This window comes from Rhinichthys klamathensis, unplaced genomic scaffold (assembly GCF_029890125.1).
Source record: "Rhinichthys klamathensis goyatoka isolate OS25496 unplaced genomic scaffold, OSU_Roscu_1.1 h1tg000350l_1, whole genome shotgun sequence".
Lineage (NCBI taxonomy): Eukaryota > Metazoa > Chordata > Actinopteri > Cypriniformes > Leuciscidae > Rhinichthys > Rhinichthys klamathensis.
The window spans coordinates 591,278-609,347 of NW_026606862.1; the positions used below are offsets into that span (position 1 = coordinate 591,278).

An 18,070-nucleotide genomic window follows, 5' to 3' on the forward strand; every position below is an offset into this window, starting at 1 on the left:
GACAACATGAGTTAGGGCTGCATAATTATGACAACATCAAAACATTTCTCTTAAAATATTGCAATTATTTATGTTGATTAATGAACCTTGCATTAAAATACCTTTTTTGAGTGAAGAAACTACATCAGTCAGTCAATGACATTCTATAAGAAGTTTTTGCAATGCCAATGATTTGCAGAAAAGCAGCAAATTTAAGTCAATTGGGTATTTATAGAATCCCCCTTGACTCCCTCATGAAATCTTTCTTTGGTTTATTGAAATGAACTGACTGACAGGTAGTTGCTTTCAAATGTTAAAAGTGTTCACATGTATATTTTGAAGGGTGTCAAAAGATTTAGAACACCACTGTTTTTATAGTTATTTAGATTTATTCACCTTAATACGTCAACGTAATTTGAAATTAATGGAAATAAAGAAGAATTCATGAAATCATTAGGTTTCGACTTAGTTGCCTTTTGCAGATAACATTTGTAGAATTGCCTTTTCAATGAAGACCAAATATTGTTCGGTAGGGCTGGGTATTGACACAAATTTCACGATTCGATTCACAAGCTTGTTATTCGATTCCGATCCAATTCGCTATAGATTAATTTGAATATATCTGGTACAGTAAATGTCAACTTTTCTCAAGGAAATAAAATCTCTCAGCTAATGTTGTAAACTGTACAGTGAGTCAGAAGGTACATTACTGTAATATTAAAGGTAGAGATGGGAAGTTCGGTTGTTTTCGGCGAGCTGGTTCCTTCGGACAGTTCGTTTCATTCACCTGCTCTTTTACGTCCTTGCGTAATGACTTCGATTCTATTATCCCGGCTGATGAAAACACATTCAAACACATTCAAATAAAGTAAATTGTAATTCTAACTTCAGTTAAATACTAATAATTATCGCCATCATCATCATCATCATCATTTTGGATAAGTTTCTTACATTAACGTTTTGCAAAAGCTCCCAATACAAGCACTGATGTGCAAACGCGGATGTTTTACACTTCTTTAAGATATAAAGTGAATCTAGACATCAACTTTTTACAGAAACCAGGATCCAGCTCATAAATCTTAAAATATAATGTGCATACACAATAGTAAATAGAAAAACATGTTTTCATATTTTTTATTTTCATTTACATGTTTTGACTGAACAGTTGTTGCATGTTTATCATGTTAAAATGTTTAATAAAACCAGTTGCATTCGCATTCTCTAGTAGATTTTATTTGTCATTAAATAAACTTACATTATGGCAAATTCCAGTCCTTGGTTCACCCGTGCTCCTAGTATCAGCACAGCATCAGTTGTACGAAATAAACCGTTTGGTCAGAATCTATAGCTCATCTGTTCTCAGTCCGAAAGAAACCATTTGTGCACTGTTGACTCGAGAACTGTTGACTCGAGAACTCTTAAGAGTTCATTCTATAGGTATGCGCGTTTGAATATATGTGCGCAGGCATGTAGTCCTTCCCTAAAAAACCAACCCTCAACAAACTACTTGTCTGGCCTTAAAATTTATAATACAGAATTGTATCGCTTCGGCGTAGCCACGCGAACTTATCCCGGAATTATCCCGACAACGATTAGAGGTAAAGGGAAGGAGGCCTTCACAGGGAGGGACTAGTGACACTTCAGGACTGCGTTGTCGTCGCGTCCAGACGCAGGTCCTTCATCAGAACTGGTGTGTGTGTGTGTGTGTGTGTGTGTGTGTGTGTCTGTGTGTGTGTGTGTGTGTGTGTGTGTGTGTGTGTGTGTGTGTGTGTGTGTGTGTGTGTGTGTGTGTGTGTGTGTGTGTGTGTGTGTGTGTGTGTGTGTGTGTGTGTGTGTGTGTGTGTGTGTGTGTGTGTGTGTGTGTGTGTGTGTGTGTGTGTGTGTGTGTGTGTGTGTGTGTGTGTGTGTGTGTGTGTGTGTGTGTGTGTGTGTGTGTGTGCGCGTGCGTCCGTGTGTGTGTGTGTCCGTGTCCAGACGCAGGTCCTTCATCAGATCTGGGTACGGCCTGGATCCGCCGGACTGCAGTAAACCTTGGGATAAACAGAGAAACTAATATTAGCGTAGATGCCATTCTTCTTATAATGTAATGAGTACATCAGGATTTATGGGAAGTGTTCCCAGTTCCGGCTGACCTAATCTATGCAGCCTAACATTGAATTATAGAAGTCTATAATGTGTGTTGTGAATGCTAGGTCAAAGAGATGTGTTTTTAGTCTAGCTTTGAACTGACAGAGTGTGTCTGCTTCCCGGAAAATGGTAGAAAGACTGTTCCAGAGTTTTGGTGCTAAATAGGAAAAGGATTTACCGCCAGCAGTCAATTTTGATATTCTTAGGTATTTATTCTATTTATTCTGATTTATTCTTTAGGTATTATCAACTGGCCGGAACTTTGAGATCGCAATAGACGTGAAGGACTATAATGCGTTAAGAGCTCGCTCAAGTACTGGAGCTAATCCATTTAGTGCTTTGTAAGTAATTAGCAATATTTTTAAATGTATACGATGTTTAATAGGGAGCCAATGCAGTGTTGACAGAACCGGGCTAATATGGTCATACTTCCTGGTTCTGGTAAGAACTCGAACTTCTGCGTTTTGAACCAGCTGTAGTTTATTTATTAAGCGTGCAGGGCAACCACCCAGTAGAGCATTACAATAATCTAGTCTTGAGGCCATGAACGCATGGACTAATTGTTCCGCATTCGTCAATGAGAGCATATGGCGTAATTTAGAAATATTTTTAAGATGGAAAAATGCGGTTTTACAGACACTAGACACGTGACTTTCAAATGAAAGATTGTTATCAAAGAGCACACACACACACACAGGTTCCTAACCGACAACGAGGACTTGACAGAGCAGCCATCAAGTGTTAGACTGTATTCTAGGTTATTATGTGAGGAAGTTTCCTTTCAAGAGAACTCGAGCTGCGTCGAGACGCGGTGGGAACGCCCTGCGTGATTGCGTCGTAAAGCAAGTGTATAATTTGCTCCGCTCCTGTCGGGCGTTCTTCGAGGAGGACGGTTCGGTTCGCGTTAAAAAATAAAAAGAGTTTATTAGATGAAATATATCTAAGAAAACAGGAAAACTCTGTATCTCAGCCTCCTCGTCGGGGACTGCCGTTTTTTCCCTATCTCCACACTGAGGTGTCGAGATCGTGGAATAAACCGGTTTCTATTTTATGTGTATAATCCCCAAACGTCTAACTATAGTTATGTTATGGGTATTAAGTATCATGGTATGACAATGCCTCGGGTTAAAGAGACGCTTGCGAGCTTTCTCTCTACCGAGTCGCCGTCATCATTATTAACCCCGACGTTACCCACCAGCCAGAGTGCAAAAGAGAGCGTCGCCATTTGGGCTCCTCCACAATCGAGGGGGACCTGGGTGGCGGTCGCAGTCTAGCCAGTTAGAGATATGCAAGATCTGAGGACTGTTTTATCTCTAAAATACCTTGGACAAAGAAGAAGCCCTGACGCCGAGGCTATCAGGCTTCTGAGGGTGGCCCCTCCGGGGAGAAACGGTTTCGAGAAATCGTTTTTCCTCGGCGCCCTCTGGGGGGCGACTCTCCGAGGGGAGGCGCACCACTGTCAGTTCGGTTGTTTCCTGCCGGTTATCCGTTTCAGGGCACCAAGGTGTCAGCGTCCCCAAACAATCCTCCGAGGAGGGTCGTGGAACAGTCAAGTCGTTCGTTCCCTGCCGGTTATCCGCTTCAGGGCACCGAAGTGACTGTTCGGTTAAATCCACAGGCCAGTCTCGAGAGACTGGTAACCTTAGTAGATTTTCTGGCAGCGTGGAAGCTACTGCCAAATATATCTTGTTGGGTCCGGCTCTGGTTATGTTGTCATTCCTGGGAAGCGACTCTCTGAGGAGGGTCGCAGCGCTGCCAGTTCGGTTGTTCCCTGCCGGTTCGCCGCTTCAGGGCACCGAGGTGTCAGCGTTCCCGAACGATCCTCCGAGGAGGGTCGTAGAACAGTCAGTTCGGTTGTTCCCTGCCGGTACGCCGCTTCAGGGCACCGTAGTGACTGTTCAACCAAATCCAGAGGCCAGTCTTGAGAGACTGGTTCCCCTAGTAGAATTTCTGGCAGCGTGGAAACTACTGCCACATAATTCTCAGTGGGTCCTGCACACTATAAAAAAGGGTTTCAGAATTCAGTTCGGTTCTCGTCCGCCCAGATTTCTAGGAGTCCTCCTCAGTGGTGGACCCCGAACAGGCTTTGGTTATGGAGCAGGAAGTACTGACACTTCTGCAAAAGTAGCGGTAGAAGGGGTTCCTCCTCCCAGCAGACGGTCAGGGTTTTACAGCCATTACTTCACTGTTTCCGATAGAGGTATCCATCCTCATCACAGGAGGTTCCTGAGGTTTGCTTTCGGGGGCGAAGCATACCATTATCGGGTTCTCCCATTCGGCCTAGGTTTATCACCCCACACCTTTACAATATGTGTGGATGCAGCTCTGGCTCCTCTGAGACTCCAGGGCATTCACGTATTATACTATATCAACGATTGGTTGATCCTAGCTCAATCTGAGCATATGGCAGTTCGGCATCGAGATATCGTTCTGTCTCATTTAAAGATGTTGGGGTTGCCGCTCAACGCCAAGAAGAGTGTGCTCCTCCCAGCTCAGAGGGCCACTTTTCTTGGTGTAATATGGGATTCGACAATGATGCGGGTACGATTGTCTCCAGCACGTATTTCTGCGATTCTCACAGCCGTAAATGGGGTATATCTAGGCCAGTCACTCACAGTGAAACAGTTTCAGACTGGGGGTCTCATGGCAGCTGCGTCCAATGTAATTACTTTTGGCCTTCTGTACATGAGACCTGCAGTGGATGCTCAGGACCAAGGGGTTTTCTCCGAGGGGAAATTGCCCTATGTGGTTCTCCCTCACGCATCCAGCTCCGCTTGGACTGGATGTGATGTATTAGGTGTGGTTGACGCTACACCTGTACGCATTTCCCGATATCTTTGCTCCCGGGAGTTTCTGGGATACAATATTTCACCCTCATCTGGAGTTATGGATACTGTGGGCTCGGCCTCTGAGGGGGCCCAGCTCATAGATTCAGGACTCTTGACCGAGGTCGTGGAGACCATACTCCAGTCTAGAGCTCCCTCCACGAGAAGACTAAATATGCATTGATATGAAACCTGTTCTCTGCCTGGTGCAGAGAACGCCTTCTGAATCTTGTTTCTGCCCTGTTGGTACAGTACTTGATTTCTGTAATGAATGTTTCTTTGCTGGGTTATCTCTGAGGAGAGATCCTTAAATTTGTCTTCTCCATGGTACATGAGGCTGGGGCATGAGTCATTTGTTGAATGAAACACTTGATACTGTGGATGCATAGATAGTACGGAGTAGTAGGAGAAACAACAGCAGAATTGCTATATCCTTGATCCACAGCCAGGGTTTACCTAACAAGTTTCCGAACCATGAAGAATTATCTTCAGTCATCTGGTGTAATTTTGCTGAAAGATCTTGTTGGATTTTGATGGAAGTTCTCTGTTGGATCCATTAACCCGGTGCAGCACTCAGGGCCGATAATGGTGCAGGCTCCCCTTGTATTGCAAGAATGTAATCCAAGGCCACTCTGTTCTATAAGATTATTATCTTGTGTTAAGCGAGAGTGTCTGTGATGTTACCCAGGGGCAAAGCCGTATCATTGGCCAATTTCTGTACAGAATTCGATAAGCTTCTGACTTGATCAAGCGCCTGTATGACACCATAAGACGAGATTAATGCTCCAAGAGTTCTTGACCACCATGTTTGTGCACAAGTTAGTCCTGGAATGCAGCCATCTTTTTTGTTTGTGGTAGGAGCTGAATTTTGTAGATGTAGAGGGAGATGAGGTGTGCCCCCCATGTGATTCCTGCTCCTACTGAAGGCTGGTGTGGCATGCAAACGTTTTTTTCCAGCAAACAAGGCGTTTCTTGACATATTCATCAGCTCTAAGAATGTGTTGTTTCTGGAGTCTACACTTTGTGCGATGTCCATGATGGTTACTGATATGGCAATCTTGTTCATGTTGATGGATGACTGAAGTTCCCGTGCGTGAGTCTCTGATCAGTGAGGTAAGGATGGACTAGTTGATGGGGAAGGCCTATGAGAGAGTCTTCACCGCAGGGTTGGCCCCCGAAGCCTGTTGCATTCGGTTCTTCCCTAGGCTCCTCACTGGTCCGTGTCCTATCCTATCCCTGTAGGTGGGGGAACAACTATACAGTGTGACACAGGAGTCCAGGTTTTCCTTTTCTGACACAACACTGCAGCTGCTGTACATGTAACACATCTCTTGACTGTTTCGGTGGCTATCTTTCTGAATTTTCGATTCCACCATTTTTTTTGAGAACCTGTGATTCATTGTTGCCGGACCACTGTGACCCAAATTGTATATTTGTTGAGCCAAATATGGCAGCAGTGATTCGGGAGCGACATACTTTCCCCCTTTGGTTGAGCAGCTGGATGAATCCATGGTGGCTCCTTTGTCTAATCATGTCCATGCTTCATATAGAGGAACGTCTTTGTACAGATCAATGATTGATTCAGGAGGCAGAATGGTCTTCTGTGCTGTACTACCTGAACACACTTGTACAGTCGCATAGGAACAAGCCTGTTTAGCCGCTACATCAGTAAGAGCATTACCTTTAGCTTCCGTAGTATTAGTTGTAAGATGTGCTTTCACTTTGATCTCCGCTAATTTATTTGGAAGTTTCATGGCAAACATTAGATCTTTCACTAATCCAGCATGCTTAATGGGGGATCCAGCAGAAGTTAGAAACTGTCTGCTTTGCCAAATGACACCAAAATCATGAATTACCCCAAAAGCATACCTGGAATCTGTGTAGATATTTGAAACCGATCCTGAAGCTAGTGTGCATGCTCTAGTTAAGGCTACTAGTTCTGCAGCTTGAGCTGAGAAATGATCTGGAAGACGACCTGAAGCTACCACTTGGTAGTGGTAGTGGTGGACGTTACTGTATAACCTGCTCGTCTGTTACCTTCAAGGACTTGAGCTGAACCATCAACAAATAACTCAAATTCTGAATTCTCTATGGGAGTTTCTGTTACTTTACTCGTAGGTGTGTATGTAAGCGTAAGGGAACCTAGGTGGTTGGTGGTAATTTTCCCATTCAAACAAGTTGCCATTGTCAGCACAGGCACTCCGAAGTCCGTGTGCTCGAAATGGACGACACAAGCTGCTTATTCTAATGGTGACGTGGACGTTTTCCAAAATCTCAGGTAAGAGGGCCAAATTGCCCACAGGCTCTGTACGGACGCCTCTGGGGGTGCCAGTGCACTGTGAGGCGGGCCACCAAGTGCTTATGGAGCCCCCTAACTGCCTATTCTTCACCATAGTCCTCCTCAGTACCACAAAGTGCCTATTTTGACCCCTAACCACCTAAACTTCACCGAAGTGCCTATTGAGCCCCCTAACCACCTAAATTTCACCATAGTCTTCCTCTTTCTCCACAAAGTGCCTATTTTGACCCCTAACCACCTAAACTTAACCTCAGTGCCACGAAGTGCCTGCTGTGCCCACTAACCACCTAAACTTCACCATAGTCTTCCTCATTGTCCACGAAGTGCCTATTCTGACCCCTAACCACCTGTCCTCTTCCTCAGTGCCACGAAGTGCCTGTTGTGCCCCCTTACCACCTAAACTTCACCATAGTATCCCTCATTGTCCACAAAGTGCCTATTCTGACCCCTAAACACCTGCCCTCTTCCTCAGTGCCACGAAGTGCCTGTTGTGCCCCCTAACCACCTAAACTTTACCATAGTCTTCCTCATTCTCCACAAAGTGCCTATTCTGATCCCTAACCACCTGTGCCTTCATCACATACACCGACTGTCTGGGCATGACCACAGTGACACGTGCAACTTATTCCATGCGATTTCACAGGTACTTTGTGGACGGTGCTCCGATTGCGCCGTAATTGATGTATGCGTCCCGTCATGGGCCCCTGGGACGATCCCCAGAGTTCCGTGTCCACGTCTGCTCCTTTGGCTGAAAAAGGCACCCTTGACCTGGCACTTGGGCGGTCGGAAAAACAGGGGTCAAAAGGTCGCAGTGACTCCAAATTTGGCACTGTGGTTGTCCAGGGGCCCCTGGTTCTAGATCCTGGATCGCAGGGTTCTAGATCGGTTCCAAGTATGTCTTTTTGCAGTGCAAAGTTCTCCTCACTTTGGTTCAGTTTGACCTTTCAAGAGGGTATGTCTGTCTATGAGTGGAAGAGGCCTGTGCGGAAACTTAAACAAAGCAGGCAAAAAAATGTCCCCTGCGTTCTAGAGACTTGTCCTCCTAATATGTCGTTCGGGGGCCCGAGAACAACCAGCACACCGAGTTTGGGGCCCGAATAGGGGCCCCTGACACGTGCAACTTATACCATTCATTTTCACAGGTGTTTCGTGGACGGTGTCCGATCGGCCCGAAATTGACATATATGTCCCGTCACGGGCCCCTGGGACGGTCCCCAGTGTCCCGTGTCACCGTCTGCTCGTTTGGCTGAAAAAGGCCCCCTTGATCTGGAAGCGCCTGTGAAGTTTGAATTGAAAAAAGTTGAACGTGGGCGGTCAGAAATACAGGGGGTCAAAAGGTTGCAGCGGTTTTGGCATCGTGGTAGTCCAGGTGTGTCCGCAGTGTCTCAGCCCAGTGTCTCAGCCCAGTGTCTCAGCCCAGTGTCTCAGCCCAGTGTCTCAGCCCAGTGTCTCAGCCCGGTGGTAATGGTTTGCGCATCTGTGCTGCTGCACTCTTAATCCACTCCTCGTGTTTTGCTTATCAGCTCGCACACAGCAGCTATGTAGGCATATTTTAATTTGTTTAATTTTCTACTAAATAGATACATTTACTTTATAGACATCTTTGTCTGAAATCTCCATTATACTGTCGGTTTGCTCTGTTGTCAGTGTGTCTTTGTCTTGACACAAACACTGTACACATTCTGCGAGGTATCGGTTTTATGTATCGAAGCATTGTAGAGTGCGAGTACACGAGCGGGCCAATACGATACTGGTATTGAGTCAATTTTGCATTTAATAATAATGGATATCCTCAAAGTCTCTGCAGACTCTGATGGAGTGTGTGTGTTTGCAGACTCTGATGGAGTGTGTGTGTTTGCAGACTCTGATGGAGTGTGTGTGTTTGCAGACTCTGATGGAGAGTGTGTGTTTGCAGACTCTGATGGAGAGTGTGTGTTTGCAGACTCTGATGGAGAGTGTGTGTTTGCAGACTCTGATGGAGAGTGTGTGTTTGCAGACTCTGATGGAGAGTGTGTGTTTGCAGACTCTGATGGAGAGTGTGTGTTTGCAGACTCTGATGGAGTGTGTGTGTTTGCAGACTCTGATGGAGAGTGTGTGTTTGCAAGTGTGTGTTTGCAGACTCTGATGGAGTGTCTTGTGTTTGCAGACTCTGATGGAGAGTGTGTGTTTGCAGACTCTGATGGAGAGTGTGTGTTTGCAGACTCTGATGGAGAGTGTGTGTTTGCAGACTCTGAGGTCACACTAGTGTGGGAGAAGCAGCCGACTGCAGACGAGGAGCAGAGAGCCAGACGCCTGAAGCTGCCGCCCACCTTCCTCTGCGGCGTCAGCAGCGACTCCGACTCCGAGCGACCCGGCGACTTCAGCGCAGAGCTACACACACTGCAGCACGCTCAGGTCAGAGGACTTTCTGCACACTGACATGAGACGTGATTAGCAGCACTGGTTTGACTCATGTGTTGTGTTCTGGACACACAGGTGAAGCCGAAGCCTTCCCATGATGCAGCAGCGGAAGAGCCTCCCGTGGACGGCAGCATTGACCCCATTGACCTCTCCACGAAGAGGAGCAGCAAGAGCGAGTCCAGCTCCACTGCAGGTACACATGTCCTCCTCACTTCTACAGCAGCGCTGCCCTGGACACACTCCAGTTTAACGTCTAGTGACTGTAAGAGCAGAGCAGCAGAGGGCGTTTACCTGGCGTATTAGAGCTATGACCTGGATTTATAATGAAGGATTATATAAGAAGGAATGAGACGTGAAAAAACCATCTCCAGACTTTAGCCTTCTGATCTAAACACTGATAACTGAAAGGAGACACGCCTGTGATTGGCTGACACCTTTGCATATGAAATGAGTAGTACATGTTCTAAAAACTACATTTCTACTCTTCCAGCTGCAGAGATGATCTGCTGTGAAAGGTGTTGATTACAGCATTAGATTTAGATCTTCTCATGTTGCATAAAAGAGAGCCAATCACAGTGATGTCTGCTGAACTCTGACAAATGCTTTCATCATAACACACAGTGCAACACGATATAAATAAGAGATTCGTCTTTCAGCGTAGACGGTCATTGATTATAACGAGAGAGCAGATCTCACTGAATGAAAACACTGACACGACGATAAGACAATGTAAAACAATTACTACTTTGGTTCAGGTAAATGTAAGTTAAGTGTTTGAAACCAAAAATAAGGAACATTTGTTTTATTAGAATTGGATGCAGTTTCTTTCCTCAGTGTAGAAATGATAAAACATCATTGAAACCATGATACCAGTTGAACCAGTCTCTTCTCTATAATACACCATCATCTGTAAGCCCTAATCAGACAGTATATGTTTTATACGGGGAGGTGGGCTAATATAATAATTTCCACCGCTCTTCTAACATGTGGGAATGAAGTCCAGCCCGGGGTCAGAGAGTGAAGGGCAGGGACGTTCATTCAAACACAAGCAGCATTTGCCGTTGGTATCGTCTGACGTCTTTGCTCTTCTCCAGCAGGTCTTCCTTTTGCATTTGAGAGTCTGCTTTCATTTGCAGAATTGGCAAAGACTTCAGGACAATCTGCTTTTGGCAAAAAAGGTGAGTGTTCTGTTTACATCTTAACCAGCGTTTAACCCGTGTGTCTGACTGAGTCATTAGATTTTATTTTTCATAATAAAGAGTGCAGTCAAATTCACAATTCTTTCTGTTGAGTTTTGTAACGGCTGAGTGAAAAATTATAAAATTATGATGGGGGGAAAACTATTTCTTAGTGAGAATGATAAATCTAGCGTGAAGGTGTAGTGCCAGCCAGAGCACAGGAGAGAGAGGGACACACACACCGTCTAAGGTTTCTGGGTGTTTTCTGGCTGTGTCTGTGTGAACTGCTGCTGTTCTGCTGAGGCTATGGAGGGATATTTTAATTTGTTTAATATTCTACTAAATAGATACTTTTACTTTATAGTCATCTTTGTCTGATATCTCCATTATACTGTCTGTTTGCTCTGTTGTCAGTGTGTCTTTGTCTTGACACAAACACTGTACACACTCTGCGAGGTATCGGTTTTATGTATCGAAGCATTGTAGAGTGTGAGTACACGAGCGGCCCAATACGATACTGGTATTGAGTCATTTTTGCATTTAATAATAATGGATTCCCCCAAAGGCTGTATTTTCTGATTGTCATCCTAGCCCTAGTATGTAATTGTGCTGGACACTAAAAGCATTTTGTGTTTTTATAAGCCATTCATGTGTTTGTACACACTGCTGCTGTCAGTATTGCTGTTGGCAGTGTGATGTTTTTATTGTTTTCACACGCACGTTTATTTCTGTAGATGGAGATTTTGCGTGGTCAAACGCCGGCGCCACGGTCTTTGGTAGTGCACCAGCGCGAGAGGTGAGTGTGTGTGTGTGTGTGTGTGTGTGTGTGTGTGTGTGTGAGGTTAATCCAGCTCTTACGAAAAAAAAGTATACTTCAAGTTCATTTTATGAAGTATACTTAAGTAATGTTCAAGTATATTTTTAAGTATACTTTATGTAGTAAGTATACTAATGTCAATATGTACTAGTAGTAAACTTGTAAGTGTACTATTTTAATACCGCTTGGGACTAAATTGGCCCACTTGTAGTATATAAAAGTATGTTTAAGTGTACTAGAAGTGTAACAGTAGTAAACATTAAGTGCACAACTAGTTCATAATTACGTTTCTCATTTGTACTGCAAGTGAACTTATGGGTATACTAGTAGTTTACTATTTTAATACTTTTTAGTAAATTTTTAGTTTATGAAAGTACACTTTGAAGTATACTCTCGGTAAACGACTAGTTTAGTAGTTCTATACTGCAAGTTTTCTTTTAGTGTACTCTCAGTAAGCTACTAGTTTACTAGTTTTGTACTACAAGTTTTCTTTAAGTGAACTTAACATCATACTTATAGTTTACTGTTTATATATTATTTTTGCACTTGCAGGAGGCCTACTACTATGTTCAAATGTTATTTTTTTATACTTGGAGATACTTTATACTTTTTATACTTACTTTAAAAAAAAACATTTAATTAGCTTCATGCATCCTTTATCAACACTTGAATGTTGGTAAGTTTCATAAAGAAAGGCAACATTTTAAACAAAAAAGTTGAGAAAATCTCATTTGTGTCAAAGACTACGCCTTGATCAGATTCAGAACGATGATGAAGACACAGATGGAGTAGATCGAGTCCAACACCCCCAAAGCCTCAGTCGCTTTCTCTTCATGGGTTACGCTTCATTTCATTTGGAAACATTAAGCAGTTTTGATTCACACGCAGTTTAACGTTATTTTACATTTGAGTGAGCAATCTTCTATCACTTGTTTCAGCTTCTTCTTCTCCTGTGTTTTGATCCGGATATTCTTTATTAGAAGATGTGTCATAGCGCCCCCTACCGTATAACAGTGAAAACATGGATAGCTGGAAAATTCAGTCGGAAAGAGTAAAGTAGAATTAAAGTAAATTCCAATGTACACTACCAGTGGACTAGCCTACACAAAAATTCAGAGATGCAGAATTAGAAACATATCTGTTTTATATCAATATTTTAATCAATATTTTCAAACATAAGTTTCATAAGACTGTATATGAAAAACTATGTAAAAAAAAGAGTATATTTAATAGGCTACTCGATCAAAAGAGTCAACCCACTGCAAGCCAAGTATACTTTGAATACTTAATTATACTTTTAAGTATATCTCGATCAAAAGATTGAGTACAAGTACAGGCCAAATATACTTGGACTTTTCTCTCAGTATAAGTCAAGTACACTTAAGTGTAATTTGTAGTATATTTAAGTACATAAAGTATATTTTTGAGAAGTATATAAAATGTAGACTGAAAGTATGCTTTCTTAGTTTTAGTTGAAAACAAGTGTACTAATAGAACACTTGAATAAACGTATTTTTCGTAAGGGTAATTATCATCGCTGTACAAGATCAGGTTCAGGTCTATGCTTATTTTATTTACTCTAAGATATTCCACCCGGAAGCTTGTTACTATATAAACTTGAACATGTTAGTTTATAAAACAGTGTGTAATATTATGTTTTTAAAAAAGTATTTAATAAGCTACTCAATCAAAATAGTAAGCACAAGTACAAGCCAAGAATACTTAATTATTCTTAAGTATAGGCCAAATATACTTGGACTTTTCTGTCAGTATAAGTCTAGTAGACTTAAGTGCAATTTGAAGTATATTTCTGAGAAGTATATAAAATGTAGACTGAAAGTATACTTTCTTATTTTTAGTTTAAAAGAAGTATGGTTTCGTTCAGCGCGTCTGAAGATCTTAAAATCTAAATCACACATTTTAAAAGAATATAATTTATCATTTTGTCTCATCCCTTTTCTTAAAAATGTTTGAGGTTTAACGGGAGGGCGGTCCATCTACGGAGGGAAGTTTGAGGACGAGAACTTCGACGTGAGGCACACGGGCCCGGGACTGCTGTCCATGGCCAACCGCGGCAGAGACACCAACACCTCGCAGTTCTTCATCACACTCAAGAAAGCAGAACACCTGGACTTCAAGCACGTGGCTTTCGGCTTCGTCAAAGAAGGCATGGATGTGGTGAAGAGAATAGCAGAGCTGGGCAGTAAGGACGGCAAACCCACTAAAGCCATCACCGTCTCAGACTGTGGACAGTTGTAAACTTTTCTACGTTTGGCAAACTTCTGTTCATGTGGGAAATGATGTTTACTGAACTTTTGTGTCTCTCCTTTTTCTCTCTCTACTTCTTGGGTATGACCTACATGAAATTGACCATAAATGCATTGATTAAAGGGGTTAGTTCACCCAAAAATTAAAATTATCTCATTACTCACCCTCATGTCGTTTCTAACCCGCAAGACCTTCGTTCATCTTCAGAACACAAATGAAGATATTTTTGATGAAATCTGATTGCTATTGGGTGGGGGGTGGGGGGTGGGGGGGCATTGACAGCTAATTAATTAAATAATCAGCCCTTTGAAGGCCCAGAAAGGTAGGAAAGACATCGTTAAAATAGTCCATGTAACTACAGTGGTTCAACCTTAATTTTATGAAGTGACGAGAATACTTTTTGTGCGCCAAAAAAACAAAATATTGACTTTATTCAGTCATTTCTTCTCTTCTGTGTCACTCTCTGACGCGCGTTCACGAGAGCACCGCGACGCCATCGGATTTCATCAAAAATATCTTCATTTGTGTTCCGAAGATGAACGAAGGTCTTACGGGTTAAGTTCAGTAATAATTAAGTTTTGGGTGAACTAACCCTTTAAATATCAAAGCACAATATATATTTTTTTGTTCACAATTGTGAATTTAAATAAGCAAGTACATCATAAATCCATCTTCCATAAGGCAAGCCTATTACGTGTATATATTTATATTTATATTTATATTTTAGACCTGTCGGGATAGATTGTTTTTTCTTGGGGCCTCAAAACAAAAAAATCTAATCACATTTAAAAAATCACATTCATTTCATGAGATTTTCCCTCCACTGTTAATTGTTTTACTTCAATGAAAGAACGGATCTTTGGAACTTTTGGAATGAATGATAAAAAAGATAAAATAAAATAAATAAGCAAAATTATTTTCCTTTTAATCTTTCATTCAAAATATTCACAAAAAAATCTACCTTTAAATTAAGTATATTTGAAAAGAAAAGAGAAAATAGTTTTTTATGCAAACCGTGTCACTTATTCGCACCTTTAGAAATTCTTATGAGTAAAAATCAAACTATATAGTGCTATATATATTTAGTTTAACAGTGATTTAGTACAGTGAAGTGGTAAACTATGATGAACTCTAATACTGAGTAAAAAACTGGCCAAATGCCTGTATCATCCATCACTATAGGAAAGAGTAGAGAATACAGTGTTGAAGCAATTTAATATGTTCTATATGTGCATTTTCTTATATTCATAGTAATTAGATTAAGGTAGTAAAATGCACAAGGATTGCATGTGGAGTCTCATGATTCTCTGTTACATTGATGGAACAAAGAACTATTAACCCTTATCTGTGTGTGTGTGTGTGTGTGTGTGTGTGTGTGTGTGTGTGTGTGTGTGTGTGTGTGTGTGTGTGTGTGTGTGTGTGTGTGTATGACCTTGTATACGTGACTTGACAAAAAGTAAAAAGGGGCCTTTTACACATTAGAAGTAGGATGCAACAACCTGTTAGTTATGGACATGTTCATGATGAGGGAGTCAAATATAAAGAAGAAAGGATGCCCTCCCTTCTCTGTCACACTCTGCAGACACTCTTTATGACTGTCGACCTTTTCTTGAAAGAAAATAAATAACCTTTAAAGACAATTAGCCTTTCGCCGAGCCCCGCCCCCCTTAGTTACTGTTGCTACGCCCGTCAAACAAATGGTCAAACACGACCAGCGCGACAGATTGCCATGACGGCAAAGGGTATTCCCGAGCGTGTCAGTGACCTCTTTTGGAGTAATACATCGGCGATATCATCCAGATCGAGGCAAAAGGGGTTACAGTATGCGGTGGAGGGATATATTCAAAATATAAAAATAAAAAAAGAAGGAGACACGACTACTATTGAGGCTAATGCTTACCGGTCTCAAGCTAAATCAGAAAAACCCCATGACCTGTACCTCAGATGCAACCTGCACAGCCTTGTGGACCAGTCATGCTCTTGCACTGCCGGGTAAGTTTCTCTTTCATATGTTATGGTCTATTATTGTTTATTGCTAGCAAGCAGCTATTTTGTTAAAATACAAGGGTGTTTAGCTAGCTAAACCTACATGTGCGTCAAAGTCATTCAAAGCTAACTAACATTTCCCTGTTGTTTTTGTTTATGAACAGAATTAACAAATAGGAAATTGCTTTGACTTAAAAGGTGCATTACAGATAATATAATTAATTAAAATGAAATATATAAAACAAAATATAAGGCATTTAGATATCCATTTTTTAAAATAATATTATCTATTATGCACCTTTAACTAAGCCAAAGCTATTTCCAAGTTGTGAATTATGTAATATAAAACATTCTGATTCTGAAAACAGCTAATACTAATAACATAACTATTGACATTAAAAACTAATGCTACTTCTGTAATTCTTCTTAATTTAGTTCACCGGGGTTTTGCTCTCATATTGTGGGCCTGATGCACACACTGGACCTGTGCCGTGCCAAAAGTGATGACATCTCCTCCACAAGCCAGCCCCAGCAATGGCACAAAGCCAGGGGTAAAAAAATTATTGGACAACCTGTGAGTAGTGTGGTGGCAGCTAAGGCCAAAGTCAACCGCAAGCGGAAACCCATCATGTCCAGCTACATCCATAATAAGTACGTCCCCCGCCGCCCCCCCCCCCCCACCCACACATCAACACCATTATGTACCATCACACTGTTCTGAATATAATTCTGTGTCCTGTCACATGATAATACTCACCAGCATGTATTGTTATAGGAAAGAGTTAGGGAAAGGAGTACATGGTCTACTTAGGGAGATGACTGATTCACTTATAAGCTACATAGCTGATGAAGCTGCACCAGAGGTAGAAATTGAAGGCAGGAAATATGCATTGGGGTGCGGTCTAAGCCACCAGGTAAGATGAACAATCAAAGATGTAAACAAACCAGTCAGAATCAATAGTAGCCTTACTGTTGTTGTAGAAAAGATTTTTCCTCACAGGTTTATTGGAATTTCAGTAAAATCATGAAGTTACAGTTTTAAATGGTTTTACAATGTGAAACAAACAAACAAACAAAACATTGGCCTGACATATTATAAACAGACACAAAAACACATTAAACAAAGATTGAACCACATAGTATCCAGAAATCTGTTTATAGGACTGAACTATTGCAGGCTTACAAAATGCAGTAAAAATACACAAAAACAGTTAAAACATTTGTAATATATGATGTAGCAATACTTTTCAATCACGTTTTCATGCTTTGCTACTAATGTCCCTGACTGACTCTTACTTTAGTATGTGTGGCTGAAAGTTTGAAAGCATGCTCACCACGTACCAGATGTGATTTATAATTCCTAACCGTGTATTAGGAATTTTGCCTGACACTATCTTGAACTTTTTTATTTTAGCGATGGCCCTCTCTACATGCACCCTGTGCTTTGCAATGCGCTTTGTCGCCAGCACATCCCCAGTTGGCATTTGCCTCTTAGACCTTGAAAACGGTGGCAGGTTTAACTTCAGTCCAAGTGCCTTCATCTCTTCCTCGATTAAAAAGCCCTTATCAGCCATAATTCCATCCCCTCTTTGCAAATAGCCATTGTCTATAAGTTTTTCTAGTAGCGGGAGGATTCCACACTGCCTGACTATCTCCTTGTCTGACATTGCTCCTGTAAACAGGGCAGATGAAAAAATCACAGCACCACGGGGGTCACAGGCAACTAGTGATTTTAGTGTGTTTGTACTTTTGTAGTTTGAATAGCTCTGGCTTTGCAACACCAGTGATGTTGGCCTTTCCATTTTTAGCTCTGTGCAGTCTAATATTGCAAATGTGTTCAGGTAGTCTACTTTGTAAGTTTCTGGCATGTTTTGTCTTATGATGTCTCTGTGAGGCCAAATTGGTAATTCACCTAATACATCAAACATATAATGAATCCAAGAATTGAAAATATTACTTGCTGCTTGCATGTTTATATTAAATCTGAAGGCAAGGCTTTTTAAGTCTTCGTTGTTGCGGAGTTTCATTAAAACAAACAGCAACTGGGTACGGAGGGGCATCTCTGCTATTTGCCAATCATTGTGCTTGTAGTTTAGGGGTACATTTATTTGATTGGTGTGTGGATCATTTGGAATATCAAATATTGTGCACAGTTGATTGAATCGTTCATATGTAAACCCTGTACTGTATT

The 18,070-nt window shown here is 41.8% G+C and overlaps 1 protein-coding gene across 1 annotated transcript in view; it reads left to right on the forward strand.

The window, feature by feature from the left end:
• The window catches only part of LOC130068968 (E3 SUMO-protein ligase RanBP2-like), a 70,046-nt gene extending 56,121 nt beyond the window's left edge, over positions 1-13,925 (forward strand). Inside the window, exons 20-24 of the mRNA XM_056232625.1 lie at positions 9,458-9,624; positions 9,706-9,823; positions 10,728-10,808; positions 11,543-11,604; positions 13,600-13,925. Of these exons, the coding sequence (XP_056088600.1) occupies positions 9,458-9,624; positions 9,706-9,823; positions 10,728-10,808; positions 11,543-11,604; positions 13,600-13,884 (713 nt within the window). The 3' untranslated portion in view covers positions 13,885-13,925. The remainder of the gene's footprint in view (positions 1-9,457; positions 9,625-9,705; positions 9,824-10,727; positions 10,809-11,542; positions 11,605-13,599) is intronic.
• Positions 13,926-18,070: the final 4,145 nt, after the last annotated feature.